Raw genomic sequence first — 16,731 nt, forward strand, 5'->3', positions numbered from 1 at the left:
GAAATCAAAGATTTGTTTTTAATTGAAGTCAGTGTTTACAGAAAAAGACGCGACAGCTCAGAAAGCTATGTGAATGCAAAGAAAGCAGCAGGTTCTTAGTACGAAAAGAGAACCAAGTGGACAGAGAGTTCCAATTGTTTATCTACAAGGAGGTCATATCATTGAGTGCGTGGTCCAGCTCCTCACTGATTGCTTTGTACTTCAGTTTCTGAGCATACAGCTCATCTACAGGTCAAAAGGCCGGCAGGAAAAGCAGAGCGAGAGTCCCCAGTGACAGGAACATGGCAAACGATCACAGGCGGTTGTTGCCATGGAATGAGGGAAGGTAGAAGAGACAGAAGCAAAAGGAAAAGGGAAAAAGAAGAGGGAAGAGAAAGGAAAATTAACATACAAAAGCAACAAGCAAATGAACAGTTTTCTGAAAGATTGCAACAGCAGAGAGGTTTCGATTATGACGAGCACTCCACCCAGATTCTCAGTAGGCCTTACAAAAACCCTATTAAAAAGTCAGCGTTATCCCCAGAAGTAGAGGCCTGGAACTGGGCAGAGAAACAGTTTTTTATTCTGCTCGACATGGTCAAGGGGGAGAGGTGGCCTTCCTTAGCTATCATCTCAAGCTCAGTGCCATCACACAAAGCAAGCTCTTGCTACATCCATGACATTCCTACCACACCTCTTTATGGTCTCCTGGAGATAATATTGCTGACACAGGTCCCAGCATGCTATTCTGAAAAGATCTGTTGGTGCCAAAAAGCCCAATACAGGTTGAGACTAATTATTCGCGTGGGTTCCATTCCAAGCACTCAGGTAGATAAAAAAAAACACTATAGCAAATCAATTTAAAAAACAGTTTCTTTGTTCCAGTGATTGAAAAACAGCCTTGCTGACCTTTTGACTCTAAGAGAAGTCATTAAGAAGACAATCCATCAGCACTTCACTCAGCCTCTCCCTTCACCAATGCAAAATTATCATGTTTCTTTCACATACTGAGGGAAGGGAGGGGTCTGAAGGAGAGAGGAGGATTGATGGATTGTTAGTCCTCTCTCTCTCATTAAGGAGGCTGTTGTTAAAGGACTGTTCAGTTTTAAAAACTGATTTTAAAGAGATGCATTTTTCCCCTTCTCCAGGGATCAGTACATTCCCTCTCATTTGCAGGGGCCATTCGTGTTGAGTCAAATCTGTGTATAAAAAATCAGTGTATAAATAGGCTAGACCTGTACTCTCAAAAACTTATCCCATACCTTCCAGGTCATCAATTGTCTTTTCCAGTTTAGCAACCGTTCTTTCTGCAAACTCGGCTCGTGTTTCAGCCTAAAAACAGATGGAGAACAGGAATAATAATGTTGGTTCCTGTCAGGCAAATACCCAGAAATGGGGCCCAAAGACACCAGAATAATCTCACCTCCTTGAGCTTGTCAGTCAGAAGCTTGATTTCCTCCTCATACTTGTCCTCCTTCTCAGAGTACTACAAAAACAAGAGTCCCGGTACAGGTTATAGGGATTTGGCAGGAATAAGGAAAACAAACATCTTGATTCTTTGAATAGAGAGATTTCCTTCTGGAGATGATTATATTCTCCAAAAAAGCATAGATTTGGTTTCCAACTGGAGTATAAGCCCTTTTCAGCAAGAGAGGCTGCCTCTCATCCCCTGGGTCTGCTTTGCGGTTCACACCTGTCCCAACATTACCGCATGTTCTTTTAAACCCATTAGAAAAAGAGAACTGGCCCCACTGAAATGCATCAGTTAGCAGCATCAGAAGTTACCCAGGGATAAACCTCAGCAACAAAACACTCATGCTGCCACCACCCTGATACGTTCTGCAGCCCTGATTCATGCCTTCCACAGAAGTGTTTTATTTGCATGAAGCCTATCCACAGCGAGGTGGGCCTGATGCCACATTCAGAGCAGGTGGAATTGAATTACTAAGGCACCACACAGAGAAGAGGGCCAGCCAGATATAAATATGGGCCTGCCATTCTGTGCAAAACAGCTGAATTCTGACTGGTGACTTACTTAATAGACAGCTAACTAGCAGGAAAACTTAGTTTCAGGGATGAGGAAAAAATTCCCTGTGCAAGACATGGAATTCCCCCTCCCACCAAGTCCTGTGGAGTCAGTGGGGTACACCTGAAGGCCAACTCTCACCAAAAAAAATCACTAACCTTCTCAGACTGAGCTTCCAGAGATTTCAGGTTGTTTGTGACATTCTTCAGTTCTTCTTCCAGGTCGCTGCACTTCCTGCACAAGATGAAAGAGGGGCCCCCAGTCAATTCTTCCTCCTCCACAATTTTCACTGTTTTAAATGCAACAACAGCAGTCAGCAGCAAGAGGCACTGCTGCTGTCCCTAACCTTTCATACTCTATATGAAAATCTATAATTTGAAAGGCCAGCCAAGACTATCAACTCTTATCTGTGTGGGAAGGGGGAGGAAGAGGGTTCCAAACAGGAATCTCTCCAATTCAACAGGTAGTGCAAGGGAGCAGTGCCTTCTACCCCACCTGTCTTCTGCTTGCAGATAACTTCTGGGATATCCCCCCCCCCGTTGAACCATATCAGGATCAGGCAAGGGAGACCAGTAGTCCAGAGACATTTCCAAAACACTAGGACTTTTTTTGTCCCAGGCCAGAGGCTTCCCAACCAAGAAAGGAGGAATCTAGAGGAACATCTATCTCTATGTTCACGAGCCACTATGTTGTAACAGCCCTGTGTTTCCCAATTTTTCCATATTTTTGGACACTGTGAATCCTCCAGAGGCTTCTGTGAGATAGCTCAGCATTCTAAAGACTGCTAGAACATCCTCCTTCAGTAACTTCTGTCTTTTGTTTGAAATGTCATTTGCAAACAGTCATATGGCTGTATGGTTATCACTCCTTTTCTATGTCTGAGTTTCCTAGCTAAATCTCCTACTGAGAGTGGCATGATCTAATTCAGCAGCCGAGCCCACCTGTTTTAGGTAAAGAGGTGGGATGGCCAGGTGGTTTCCTCTTATGCAGTCAGGTAGCCCTAGGACATCAAACCTGGGTTTCTTAACATCCAGCACTAGGATACTTGGGTGTGTTTTGCTAGGTCTGCCCCTGGAACCAGCTGCTGGTTTGCAGCAGCACATTCACTTACTCTCCCTTCAGTACACAAGACTATCTACATAGTTTACACTGCCTAGCAGCAACTCTGAGTTTCAGACAGGACGGCCTTTCCCAGCCCTATCCAGAAATGCTACCAGGAACTGAACCTGAGACTCTCTGTATACCAAACGTGCCGTGCCCTGCCCTGTGCTACAGCCCCCCCCCCATCCTGAACTCTCACTCTGATCATATCCAATTCTCCTTAGCCTGTGCTCCAGAGATATGTCTATTTGCAGCAACCCCATGGGGGACTCAGCTTACTTCCCTTCCTTTAGTCCAATATTCTGCAAGAAACCACTACTTACAGTTCAGAGACCTCAGCCCGTTCTTCTGCTCTTTCCAGTTCCCCCTCCAGAATGACCAATTTACGGGCAACCTGCAGGGAAAGCAAAGGATTCTCACTTGTCAAATGCCCCAACCAACCCTATTGTAAAAGAAACCCCTCCTGGGACCAACATTGATGTGGTTTTCACAGTGCCCCCAAAATAGAGAACAGGAAACACACAGATGAACTGTGAAGTTCCTCTAATTACCATGAGGGAGCTGGGGGACTGAATGGTGACCTTTATGATGGGACTACACCCAAATAGGGAACATTTGAAGTGAGCCTTTGTGCTACCCCTACTGGGGTAACTTTTTATTCGTCTATAGGATGTCAAACCAGGGGGATCACTGGCCCAATCCCCTCCCCGCGCAATGACAGGTCTCTCTCTCTCAGCACTGTTGCCTCACCTCCTCATATTTGCGGTCAGCTTCCTCAGCAATATGCTTAGCTTCCTTCAGCTGCATCTCCTGGATTTCCATTTTCTCCTCATCTTTCATGGCCCTGTTTTCAATGACCTTCATACCTCTGTAGAGTGACCCCAAAAAAAGCATTTTACTTTTGTGGCAGTGATTGTTACATCTTGTGAGCCAGGATGGTGTAGTGCAGCCATTTTCAACCACTGTGCCATGGAATTTGAGGGAAGGTCATTAGTTGGGTCAATGGGGGATGTGAGCCCCCCCCCCACCAGCAGTATGGTGTGCCTTGTCAATTGTCAAGACCTGATGGTGTGTCTTGACAACTTTAGTGCCTTGCCAGTGTGCTATGAGATGAAAAAGGTTGGAAACAGCTGGTTCTGGTGTTGGACCTAGACATGGAAGGTCTAGGTTCAAATCCCTGTTAAGCTACAAACAAACTACGGGCCATGATATCATATCTGAGCCTACCAACCTCACAGGGTTGTTGTGAAGGCAAAAAGGAGGGAAGGAACCACGTATACAACCCTAGGAAGGGGGGTATAGAAATGTGAAGAAGAAAAAAGACATAGCAGAGGAAGAGCAATAGCCCCTCTTCATCCTAGCGCTGCATCCTTTCCAGTGGCAGTTTGCTGCCATCCCTCTTGTACGTGGTGTTTTTAGATGATGCGCCCATTTGGGACAGGAAATTGCGTCTTTGATTCCTTTTGCTGTATAAATTTCTTTTGAAAAATTCTTGCTAGACATCCTCAACAGTAAATCCCTAGGCAAGAAAACTTTTTTTAAACCAGTAAATCTGCTTTTTCTGTCCTGCCGGGCTCCACATTCTGGGTGTTAGCAGATTCCAATGTAAAAGTGAAGCCACACAAGACTGTTGTCCAGACTGAAAACAAATCTCCACCAGTCCAAATCACCTCCATGGGCACAGAGGGATGGGAGATGTGGACAACAGAAAAGCCCCTTTTGCTTGGCACTCAAGCAGGCCAGCCTCTCTCACTTAAGACCACCTCCCTTTCCAAGCCCCTCTGTGCAACTAGGATTGGCGGCTGCAACAGCCCAAAACCTGGCTCTGCAAGCCATCATTCACATCATCCTGCATCATACATTCAACATCATACATCCTACATCATACATGAGCATTTCCCCATACCTCTCACTTTCATCTGCAGCTTTCTCAGCCTCCTCCAGTTTCTGCAGAGCTGTGGCCAGGCGTTCCTGGGCCCGATCCAGCTCCTCTTCCACCAGCTGGATCCGGCGATTCAGAGCTGCCACCTCCCCTTCAGCCTGTGTGAAAACATTCCACAGCTACTGAAATACAGGTACCAAGACACACAGAAGGCAGACATTGCCCACCCCCAAACTGATACTCCACAGTCCATTTATGAACTTATCTTTTAACTAGGAGGAAAGTAGTAGCCTACAGGAGCCAATTTGGCCCTCAATCATCATGGGCTTCTACCACCAGCTTCCACTCTTGGCTACTTAAAGCAGGCAACCCCCCCCCCCCCATTGCTCCTCCAACATAAGCCAGCTTCCCTTGGAACAATCTTAACCTACAAGCCTACTACTCAGGAGTTGAAAAAGCAGTCCTACCTCATACCCCTCTCATCATTCCACAGAAATTATCATTAATGCATGTTGAAAGAGAGCAGATTTTCAGAGAAGCGGAGGACAGATGTGAGAGAGTTCAAAGAAGAGGAGATCCTTCTGTTCCCAGGTGCCATTAACAGATTGGTCTACAAAGTGTCCATTAGCTCAGGTCAAGGATTTCCACTGTGGACTAGGGAACTGCGCTGGTCAGAGCCATCACTACCTGCAGGCAGGCTGCCGCTATGAAGTCCAGAAGTTAGAGATTACGCACAGGAAGAGGAAGGAAGGAAAGAAAGAAGAGTGGACGCAGAGAGAGAGACAACAGTCACTTGGCTTCAGTGGTTTTTTCCCCACCAGCATGTCCTGCTCTTTAAAAGGAAAGCGAAGGTGCCAGGCAAGATGTAGAGTTGTATGCTGGAGTTCATCAAGGCAGAAAAGAAGTCAGCAGGGTGATTCTACCGGTTTGTAAATGGGAAGGACAAGTTCCCAGGTCATCATCATCTCAAGACAAGGAAGGAACCCTCTCCTTTTGCCTTGGTGACTCAACAGTTTTGCCAACATGCGGTGCAAAACTTCTTAGGGCAGTGAGACTAGAAGCAGTCCCATTTGGGAAAGAGTTGAAGATGCTTCGCTTCTCTTCTCTCCCCCCCTCGCCGCTTCGGGGCTCAGTCAGTCTTCCCTCCCCCCCTCCGTGCAGGCACCCTTGGGTGGCACAAAACACCCTGAACCTTTCAGAGTCACGGAGGAGTGCCTCAGTCAGTCTTCTCTCCCCTCGCCCCCTCCACGGGCACCCCTGGGTGGCACAAAACACCCTGACCCTTCTGGAGTTGCAGAGGAGAAGCTGCACGGGCTGGCATTTCTCCCCATCTTTTTTTCCTAGCAATCCTAGGCAGGTCTACTGTGAAGTAAGGCTGCGATCCTATGCGTGCCTTCCCGGGAGTCAGCCCCATGGAACTCAATGGGGTTTACTTCTGAGTAGACACGCCTAAGACTGGGCTGTAAGACAAAGGCTGGCTGCCAGGGGCTGAGCGAGGCGGAAAAGCTACCGCCCCCAAGAAGCCTCCCGGACTCGGGAAGGAAGCGCAGCCCCAGCCACACAGCGCTTCCCGACCGCGCCTTAGCGGGCAGCAGGAGCTGCGGCGGCCGCCGCCCTGGCAGACGTGGAAGGCGGGAGGAGGGGTGGAAGGCGGAGCCGGCGCCGGGCTGAGTCAGGGCGGGCTCCACCTTCCTGCCTCGGGAGCGGCTGTCCTTATACGGGCAAAAGGCGCATCTGGGCAGCAGAGCCGGAGGGAGGAGGAGGAGGCCGGGGAGGGCGAGCGCGGCAGCGGGGAGAGCGCGGGCGCCAGGCGGCGAAGAGCGAAAGGGAGAGCGGGGCGAAGAGGGGAGGCGCCCGGCTGCGTCCCTGGGCGGCGGCGGCTCACTTTCTCGCGCAGCTCCCGCTCTTGGTCGCGCTGGCGCTGGAGAACCTGGGCGCGCTCCTCAGCCTCGTCCGCCTCCTGCTGCAGCGCCTGGATCTTGCGCTTCACCGCCTCCAGCGAGCCCGTGGCGGCGGCCATCCCGGGGCCTCTGTCGTCTGCTGCTGCTGCTGCTGGCGTTCCACGTGGCTCGGGCTGCGGACCCTGCGGCTGCTGGTGGCGGTGGCGGCGGCTGCGGACCGGCTGGCGAGCAGGAGGCAGGGAGGGAGGCAGGCGGATGGGGAGGGACGCTGCCGTCATCACCGCTGGAAGGCGGACCCGTGACGTCAACACCGCTGGAAGAGCCCAAAAAAAGGGATGCGCTTCCCCTGCAGACTCCTCCTCTTCGGAAAAGTCATGCAGCTGCCCGGTGGGGGGAGGGGGAGGAAGAGGAGGGGCACCTCTGAGCATCCTCCTCCAGCTGCAGCCCCACTTCTTGGGTCATGCACTTCTTGGGTGGGGGGAGAGGAGGAGCACCTCTGAGCATCCCCCTCCAGCTGCATCCCTCCCCTTCGCTGCTCTGAGCCCCAGATTTCCTCCCCACTTCATCAGCAGTGCCCATCAGAGTGGGCACTTCATCAGAGTGCGACCTCTGCCCATCACCACCACCGCATCATCAGGTCTGGGAAGGTCTCCACTGTAGCACTGTGCGCAAAGCACCGCGGGGGGGGGGGCAGATCAAGAAAAAAAGAGGTAGACCTCCTCCACTCCTACCCACAAGACACGTGTTCGACACTTGCAATTGTGCATTTGGTTTAGGAACCCTTCATTGCCATGAGAGGGCGGTAGACATGCCCAAGAGAACCAAGGGGGGGGGTGAAAGAGTGTGCAGGCGTCCCATCATACGGATCTGACAGCCCAACCCTATGCATGTTTACTCAGAAGTAAGTCCCATTAGAGTCAATGGGGCTTACTTCCAGGAAAGTGTGGATAGGTTTGGGCTGTGAGGCTACAATCCTAGGCACACTTCACTTACCTGGGAGAAAGTCTCGGGACCAATCCTATCCAATTTTCCAGTGCTGGTGCAGTTGTGCCAGTGGGGTGTGTGCTGCATTCTGTGGTGCAGGGGCAGTCACTGGGCTGTTCTCAAGGTATGGGAACACGAGTTCCCTTACCACAGGGCTGCACTGTGGCTACACAGGAGCTGGAGTGTTGGATAGGATTGGGCCCTCATTCAATTCAACTGCTATAAGAGCACAGCCCTTAAGCATACATTACTCAGAAGCAATTCTCACTGAGTCCAATGGGAATTGCTCTCTGATCAGTACCATTTGCTTAATACTGCAGCCATAAGGAGCTGCTTCAAGAGGCAGGAAAGGGGGGGGGGGAAAGAGGATTTTAGATGGCTTTAAAAGGAGATCAGTCAAACTCAAGATAGAGGAGGAGCTTATGGCTAAATAGAGCTTCTATGCCCCGAAGCAGTCTACCTTGAAGGACCAGATGCTGAGGGTGCTGTTGCCTTCATGTCCTCTTTGTGGTATCTGGCCACGACCACTGTGAGAAAGAGAATGCTGGACCACACTGACTTTTTCCATATGATTTTGCAGGGCTTCTAGTGTTTAACTTGGGACAGCGATTACTCCCCACTGATGATGAAGGTGCCAACTGGCACCTTTGCCTCTGTGTGCCAGCAGTCTCCTTTCTGCTCCTGTTGCTTCTCCTTTCAATACTGGACAGTTGCGGGTAGCAGCTTTGAGCCAAATAACTTTTACTGGACTTTGTAAAGGGGATCTGTTAGAAGCAAGGGCTTGGTTAGCAAATGCTCATGACCGCTCTGTGTAGTGAAGGATAGCAAAGAGTGTGTTCAAGAAAAGAGACCTTCCCTTTCTCCTCCTTTACACCCCCCCCCCCAATTCCTATCATGTACTGATTGCAGGAATTTGCTTCCCTGGCTCAAACAGGCCTGTACTTATCAGAGGGGGGTTGCATTGGGAGGGAGCTGCACTCCTTGTGAGTTTGCAGTCCTTGTGCTACAGCACCCCATCTGGCGGAGGCTTTGCCCTTATTAAAACCAGCTTGGATGAATCCCTTTGGCAAGAGCCTCGAGAGTTGGCTGAGCCTGAGGGTGTGGCTGCTTCAGAGCTTTTGCAGTCTTTCTGCTGTTTGGCAGGCTGATGGAAGGGGGAACTTGCTGATACACAGGCATTCTGTTGAAGGGGAGCCTTGGGGCTTCCAGAACTTCTCCATCTGTGTTTTATCTCCAGCTCCTGTATTTTTCTGGCCTGCATCCACCATTTTGGAGCACTTACCATTCTGGATCACGGTAACTGTTGTGGACATAATGTTTTGTAGCCCCTGGACCATTAGCCGAAATCTTGGGAAGTTTCCTTTAGGTGGGCCACTTCCTTTAGGTGGACAGCCCACCAAATCTCTTTGGCCCAGGCACCCCTCCCCCACAGCCACTTTCCCCACCACCGTGCAGCCTCTACGCACGTCTGTCGCTTTCTTCTCAGTCTGCTCCAGCTTCTCTTGCGCATCCTTCAGCGCTTCTGAGTATTTGTCCAGTTCATCCTCAGTTCCTTTCAGCTTCTTCTGAAGGGCTGCCAGCTCATCCTCCACCTGTATTGAATAGAATAGAATTTAAAGCAGCAGCCTGGGCTTTTCTTTCATGACCTTTATGCAGTAGCGTACCAAGGGCAGGGCAGTACACCCTGGATGCAGGCTCTAAGTGGGTGCCAGCGTGTCTGTCTCTGTGAATGCTGTGTAGACCTGGGGAAGGGAGCGAAGTCTTAAGACAGAGGCCAGGTCTACCTGCTGCTTCAAATTCTAGACAGACCTGGCCTTCCCTGGGAGATCAGGAGGTGGAGGTCAGGTCTACCCATGGCTTTGAGCAGCCAAGGGCAGGGTGGTGGGAGCAGTCTGCCCAGGTACCAGTGGTGGTAGGTATGCCACTGTCCTTATGTTCTGTACTTGCAACACACTTTTGTTCCACTCCAGGCTTTCCTCCCTCCCTCACCTCGCCTCACCATGCTCCCCCTCACTAAGTACATAGTGTTTTCTCTCTCTGGAATTTTACATTTGCTCTCTGTATTAAAGCCAAGTGGCTAGTCCTCAGTTTCCACCTCCCTATCCTGTCAGAGTCTCACAGGAAGAGAAACTCCAAGTCCTGCCTTGCTGAAAATCAATGCAAGATTATGCCTCTTTTTAACTTGTTCATTTCCCCCTTGTTTCTTGCTGTCTTGACTATGCTAATGACTTCAAGTTTTTGTTGTTTTTTTAATGGCCTTATTTTGTATTCATGTATCAGTAGTTATCTGGATCCTACTGGATTAATGCTATGTCTTTCTCCACAACAACAAACTCATGACTTGTGGTACGTGTGAAAGAACTTTGTCTCTGTAGAATCACAGTCGTCCCATTCTATGCACATTGACAGAGGAATAGGTCTCACTGAAGTCATTGGGGTTTACATCTGAGTCAGCATTGCTCAGGATCCAACTACTGGGAGTAAAGTGTTTGCTTCACTACTGGCTTTTATGATCTCACCTGCCTATAGGGTACTTTCTTTCCAGCCTGGATTGCCAGGTATAGATCACGTTTCTCCTTCCCTCACCCAAAAGAAGGAGGAATGTGGTTTTTCTCTGCAAAGAGGGTATAAGCATCTGTTACTTCTTTCCCTGCCAACCACTGAGGAGGGAAGGAAAAGACTGGGGTGGGGGTGGGAATCACAGGATCCTTCCCTTTATCATTTAAGGGCAACCCAGCCAATGCTGAGATGTACCAAAAAGGTTAATATCAGGTGGCCATTACTTTGCATTGATTCCACCCTATATGAAGACAGAGGAATGTGGAGGGAAGGCTACAAGCATCCCAAAGTATTGCAGGGGCTCCCTGTGCAACTAATGTTACACAGAGATGATGCCTGTTCAGTTCTAGCCCTCTCAATACATTTCAGCAGCCACTGGAAAAGACAGTTCTTTTCTGCTGGGCCATTTAGGGAGGGCCAAACCACTGAGTAAGTGACTACAGTACTCACTCTTCCATTAAGACATTCTTAGGAAGTGTGAGTCACATGCCTATTTTTCTAGACGTAAATGTCTTCAGTACAAAGCTTCAAGAGTTTTGCAAATGACTGCCCTAGCAGGGAAAGAGGCAGTTCTCATAACTTTCTCTTAAGCCAGGGGTGCCCAAACGCTGGCCCTGGGGCCACTTGCAGCCCTTGAGGACTCCCAATCTGGCCCTCAGGGAGCCCCCAATCTCTAATGAGCCTCTGGCCCTCCAGAGACTTGCTGGAGCCCACACAGCCCTGATGCAACTGCTCTCAGTGTGATGGCCAACTGTTCGACCTCTCTCGTGAGCTGTGGGACAAGGGCTTCCTCCACTGCTTGCTGTTCCACATTTGTGATGCAGCAGTGGAAGTAAAGACTGGCCTTGCTTCGTGAAAGGCCCTTTATAGGCCTTGAGCTATTGCAAGACCTTGAGCTATTGCAAGTCCTTCATTCGTTCATATAAGTTCCATCTCTAATATATTCATTTATGTAAATTTATTCAAATTTGAAATGTAAATTAATTCTTTTTTTCCCTGGCCCCCGACACATTGTCAGAAAGATGATGTGGCCCTTCTGCCAAAAAGTTTGGACACCCCTTTCTTAAGCCAACAAGACCTTCTAATGCTGGGTGGACTGGGCCACAAACACTGGGTGGTAAAACACCTGATAGGGATAGGGCAAATGTCATTTTAGCTCCCTCCTGTGATGAGGGAGACTTGAGGAGGATGTTTTTGCCACCACACAAGGGGTCTCTACTTTTAAGGGAAGAAAAATCCTCCAGCACTAGGTATGCTCCCAGTACAGCCTTAGTTGACTTTTAGCCTAGTAACCCCTTTCCTGCATTGAAGAACCTTGTTGCTCTGCTTTTCTCCTGACCTTCCGCCGCCCCTTTGGTTTTCAGCAAAAGGTTCTTCCCTCCATAAAAATAGCACATGGAAAGGCACAATTGAGGTGAAAAAAGCAACAACAACACTGCAGCAGAGGAAAAGCCCCCATACCCTCGCTGCAGTTATCTACCATTCCAGGCTCTCTCCAGCATGTTGTAAAAAGTCTTGCAGATTTTATATTTTCAGGAGGGGGGGCTGTTCAACCATTTCTGCAGGTTTCCTTTGTCTAAGTTTGTTCTCTGTGTGAGGGCCAATTGCTCCCAATAGGGTCACACGCCTATGGGAGCCCTGCATTAGTAATCTACTCCAGTCTTGTATGCAATTTTATATTAAAATTTGCTTTGGTCCATTTGGTTCATTAACTCACATGCACTTTTTAAGTGCACTTTTTGGCTGCTTTCCATTCCACCACAGCGAAACTGTATAAAGTAGATAATACAGTTTGTTTATAAGATTCTACAATCTTGGGGGTGAACCTGGGCTCCCACAAAAAAATGTTCCAGTTGGGCTCCACAGTTCCTAAGGCTGGCTCTTTGTATTTGTGTGTATTACTTTACACCCTTTAACAGCTGATTAAAATCTTCATGAAAAGCCTCCTGGCTTCCAGCTTTTGAATGCGAGGAACACGTATACCATGTCCCCACTATTCCCCTGTCTGCATCTTTTGCTTGCCATCTGCCCTGATGAAGAATCCTATGGGATCTGAAAGCTTGCTGGTAAGACACCTTGTAACTTTTTGGTTGGTTCCAATAAAGCATTCCCCCTACTTTGGATTGTGAATTTCTCTTGCAATGAGAGATTGAGTTGATGAGGCTGCCTAATGCCAGCCTCATTTTCCTCCCCATTCTCGCCTTCCACCAAGCTGCCAGAATACATTCCCAGCTTATCTCAGTGACAGACCAACCTCTCTCCCACCACCTTCCATATAAATCCACCCTGCTTTCTGAACACTGCTGTTGATATCATTCCAAGCATGAACCAGATGCCAGTTTGCCTCCAGAGTTCTGAAGAGAATTCCCATTATCTTGGAACCAGCTGGTGGTGATAATGGAGCTGGCTCTGCCCGCTCTCGGAGAACACTTTGTGCTGCTCTCCCTCTAAGCCTGTGCTAGAAATATGTGGCCCTGCTGAGGGGGAGAGGCTGAATGCTCCTCCCCCCCATTGCAACAGCTCTTTCAACTATGTTAGTGGGGCTTGCACCAGCTCTGGAATGCTGGAGTAAGACGTCACACCTTGCAAACCAGCTTCCTTGGCTGATCTTAGAGCTGCAAAAGAAATCTTCAGAGCTTTTTCAGCAGAGACTCATGGAGATCAGGTGGGCTTACCTCACTGGCTGTCCAACAACTTAGAACTCCCTCCCTCCCATATGAACATATAAAAAGCCTCCTTCCACCAAGTCAGGCCATCGATCCAGCTAAGTCAATATTTGTCTCTGTTGATTGGCAGTAGCCTTCCAGGGTTTCAGGCAGAGCGAGAAGTCTTTCCCAGTCCTAACTAGAGGTGACTGCCAAGAAGGAGAGCACCAGGATGAGGTCTCTTGTTATCTGGTGTGCTCCCTGGGGCATTTGGTGGGCCGCTGTGAGATACAGGAAGCTGGACTAGATGGGCCTATGGCCTGATCCAGTAGGGCTGTTCTTATGTTCTTATAAGAACTGAAGGTGGAGCCTTCTATATGCAGAGCAGGTGCTCCACCATCCCTCTGGAACTTTGTCCAGTCTAAAGGCAGAGCTCAGCACCCTTTCCAATTGTTTCTGGCCCTTGGTGGCTCCAGTGAAGCTTAAATTGGGACTTCTTTAAGGGTATTTCTTTTCTGTTCTTACATGCTCTGAACATTTGACCGCCATTATCACTCTAATCTTTATTGCAACCTACTAAGAAGGTGAGGCCCATTCCTTAGGATCTGGGAGGCTAGGGCTGTGAGGGATTGGCTTGTCTTTGGGTTCGTAGCTGAGCCAAGATTTGTGGCAGAAGCCCTGGCTCCTAACCCTCCTGCTACATTTTAGGTAGCTTGGATTTCAGTTGGACATTGGGGTATGTTTTTAATACCCCAATACAGAGCAGCTGCCAGCATCAAGGAAACAAAAGGTCAGCATTAAACCCAGGTAGCGAGGAACTCCGTGCTCTGCCTCTGGTCCAGAGGACTACAAATAAGCAACTCTTAATCCCCCCTCAATGCAATTCAGCCATGACCTCATCCCCCATGGAAAATATGTGGAGGTCTCTTGGTCGCCTGGTCTTTCTTTCAACCACCTTTTGTCTGGGAAGCTTTGGGGCTCAGCAAGTTCTCCTACTGGATGTCAAGGTATTTTAAAGTGATTGCCTGTTTTATCCCATAGACAGCTTGTAATACTGGAAAATAGCCTCAGTTTGTACCTCCCAAATATTTGTACCAGTTTGTACCAACCAAATATTTGGTTTTACCAGTTTGTACCAACCAAATATTTGGCTGATTATTTCAAGACATTATTGTGCAGTGCCAAAAAGGATGAGCAGCGTGGGGTCCCTAGCTTGAAAGTCATCTCAGCCACCAATTGACAAAGTGCCCATTATTCTCCCAGCCTCAGTCTATAATCTGTGATATGGGAATAATACAGCTGAACTAGTTGACAGGATTGCATTAGATTACTGAGATTTTGGGTGTGACATGCTCTGAAAAACATTATCTAAACGCCATGAACAGTGCTTTTTCATGTTTGCAGTAAGTTGTCAGGTGGTCTCTTGTCCAGACACTGACTCGCCCTAGATTTGCTTAGTTTCTGCAAAGGGGCTACAGTGCTTGGAGATTGCATAGCTGGTTGGCATGTCATTGTCTCAGTTGTGGTCGGAGTTAACCAGACGCATTGCTTCACCAACTGCAAACAGCCATGCATCATCACCCAACATTAATTAATTATTCCTACAGTGTCTATCCCCCAGCTGGCACTCCATGAATGCCAAGATGGAGCGGTGGCAGTATCTGTTGCCCCCCTCCTCTGGGGCTCCTCTGCCCCCTCACCTGTTTGCATTTGTCCTCAGCTGCCTTCTTGTCTGCCTCTGCCTGCTCGGCCCGGTCAATGGCATTCTCCTTGTCCAGCTTCAACATCTGCATCTTCTTCTTGATGGCCTCCATCTTTGCGGTGTGTAGAAGCAACTGTTGCTCGAGGTGCTTTTGAGCAAGGGGGAACCAAGGCGAGCCGCAGGTTGCAGGCAGGCAAGTGGGGGCTCCTCAGGCAGCCTGCGATAGTTTTAAGCTCTCTCCGAGTCTCCTGGCTGTTCTGGCTGCTGCTTATGTCCCTGGTGGCCCCTCAGGTCTCTCGCAGGCAACCTTTCCAAGAGATAAGTTGGACCACAGTCAGTGGAGGAATCTTTAGCACTTGGTCATCACCTTATTTGGGGCTTGGCTTCTTTAAAGAGAGAAAAAAGCTCTCGTTTCCATTTTTAACTTGCCAGCCGAAGCAAAAGTGAATGCCTGGGTCAGACAACAAGCTTTCCAGCCATTGTGGAGCAGTTAAGCTGAGACCTGGGCTGTGGGTGGGAAGCGATCCAAGTTCCAAGAGGCTGTGAGGGAGGAAGCGGCAGAGCATGGCTGGGGTGAAGCAAATGGATGGGCTTGGGATTGCGTAGCAAACATGGCAGAAGCCTGTGTGCTGATTCCTTTGTAACAAAAAGGTGCATATACTGTGGACCTTAAGAAACCAGATTCCTGCTCTTTCAGTGCCTTCACTGTTTGGCTGCTCCCAACCACCAACCCACTTTTTATTCTGTGTCAACCTACCAAAATTCCAAAAATGAGCAGCCCACAACTGTGAAGAAGAGGCTGTGTGGAACCTCCACTGGTGACTTCAGAGTGAATGTGTGTGTCAAGATAAGAGTCCCCTCTTTTCCCAGGACAGTTCCACAATCCACTACCAAGCAGGAAGTGTGGAATTGGAAAGTCCCTGGCTGGCCGCTGCTGGAAACCAAATGCTGGGCTAGGGGGACTTTCGAGCCTATTCAATGGGCTGCTCTTGTAATAGGCTTATTTTTATTATTGATAATAATATCAATAATATTATAATATTATAATAATATCAATAATAAAAGCCTAGAGAGACGATAATGATGAAGAATGCTTATATACCACTTTAAAACAGAGTAGTTTATGAAGTGGTTTACACAGAAATCAATCAATCAGTGGTTCCCTATCCCAACAGCCTCCCACTTCGCTTTCCACTTTGTTTTTAACCTTTAAATTGCAAGCATCCGCCTTTTTAAAAATTGTTATACAGCAGCTAGCAATCTCAGACATTTCTGTAAACAATGATACTCAAAGCATGAGTGCCTGACTGTGCCAGTTTCACACTCCCTCTTCTTGATAGGAGATGCCATAGGGTTAATCTCACCACACCAAAGTTTGTACTTTACAACATTTGCAAAGCATTGCAGAAGTGTTTGCATAAGCCAAGCCCGGGCCTCCACACCGTCAGCCCTGTTTTGAGTGCCAGGCTCGGCTCAGGGAGGTAGAAGAGTGACAAACTCTTTGTGGGCATATGCCAACAAAGCAGGCTAATTCACTCCTTGGAATGTGTGAGGAAGAAAGTCTTCCACACCTTCCCCTTTAGTAAGCTCCCTACACGAGTAGCCCCTGGGAGGCTGTCATCCATCTGTTAATGGCACATTTTCGGGCTGCTTCTGATGGCCGTTGATCCTTCTGAAAAGCCCTTGCCTGAGCAGGCTGTGCTGCAGGATGGGTTGTCACACCACTTGGGCTGCAACAGATGCTGTCAGGTTGGACATGAGAAGCGGAACTCTGGTTGGGAGCCCAGTGGAAATCAGATCCGTCCCCCAGGAAATGGTGAGATGGTGGCCTGTAGCCTTGTATGGAGAAGTCCAGGACTAACATCAAGGGAGTTGAAAGAGGGGGCTTTGGAGGGCGGGGGTAGTGGTGGCAGCTAGCAAGAGATAAACGGGTGTTGACTGCTAGAAACCAG

General features: G+C 48.8%; 1 protein-coding gene across 1 annotated transcript; it reads right to left on the minus strand.

Annotated features, from left to right (window-relative positions):
• Positions 1-15,078, minus strand: TPM4 (tropomyosin 4). Its single transcript, XM_066635216.1, has 9 exons — positions 14,778-15,078; positions 9,340-9,465; positions 5,013-5,146; positions 3,857-3,974; positions 3,430-3,500; positions 2,164-2,239; positions 1,403-1,465; positions 1,242-1,311; positions 1-225 (listed from the first exon to the last, which is right to left on the minus strand). Exons 1-9 carry the CDS (start codon positions 14,889-14,891, stop codon positions 143-145), a joined length of 855 nt encoding a protein of 284 aa, XP_066491313.1. The 5' UTR covers positions 14,892-15,078; the 3' UTR covers positions 1-142.
• Positions 15,079-16,731: the final 1,653 nt, after the last annotated feature.

The sequence above is a fragment of the Tiliqua scincoides genome, chromosome 8 (assembly GCF_035046505.1).
Source record: "Tiliqua scincoides isolate rTilSci1 chromosome 8, rTilSci1.hap2, whole genome shotgun sequence".
Classification (NCBI taxonomy): Eukaryota; Metazoa; Chordata; class Lepidosauria; order Squamata; family Scincidae; genus Tiliqua; species Tiliqua scincoides.

Bases quoted from the DNA above. Each gene is read 5' to 3' on its own strand.
- TPM4 (XM_066635216.1), bottom strand. From the start codon at position 14,891: ATGGAGGCCATCAAGAAGAAGATGCAGATGTTGAAGCTGGACAAGGAG. The intron at 9,466-14,777 runs GTGAGGGGGCAG...TATTCAATACAG, and splicing joins CTGAGGACAAATGCAAACAG to GTGGAGGATGAGCTGGCAGC. The intron at 2,240-3,429 runs GTAAGTAGTGGT...CATCTTGTGCAG, and splicing joins CGGGCTGAGGTCTCTGAACT to GAAGTGCAGCGACCTGGAAG.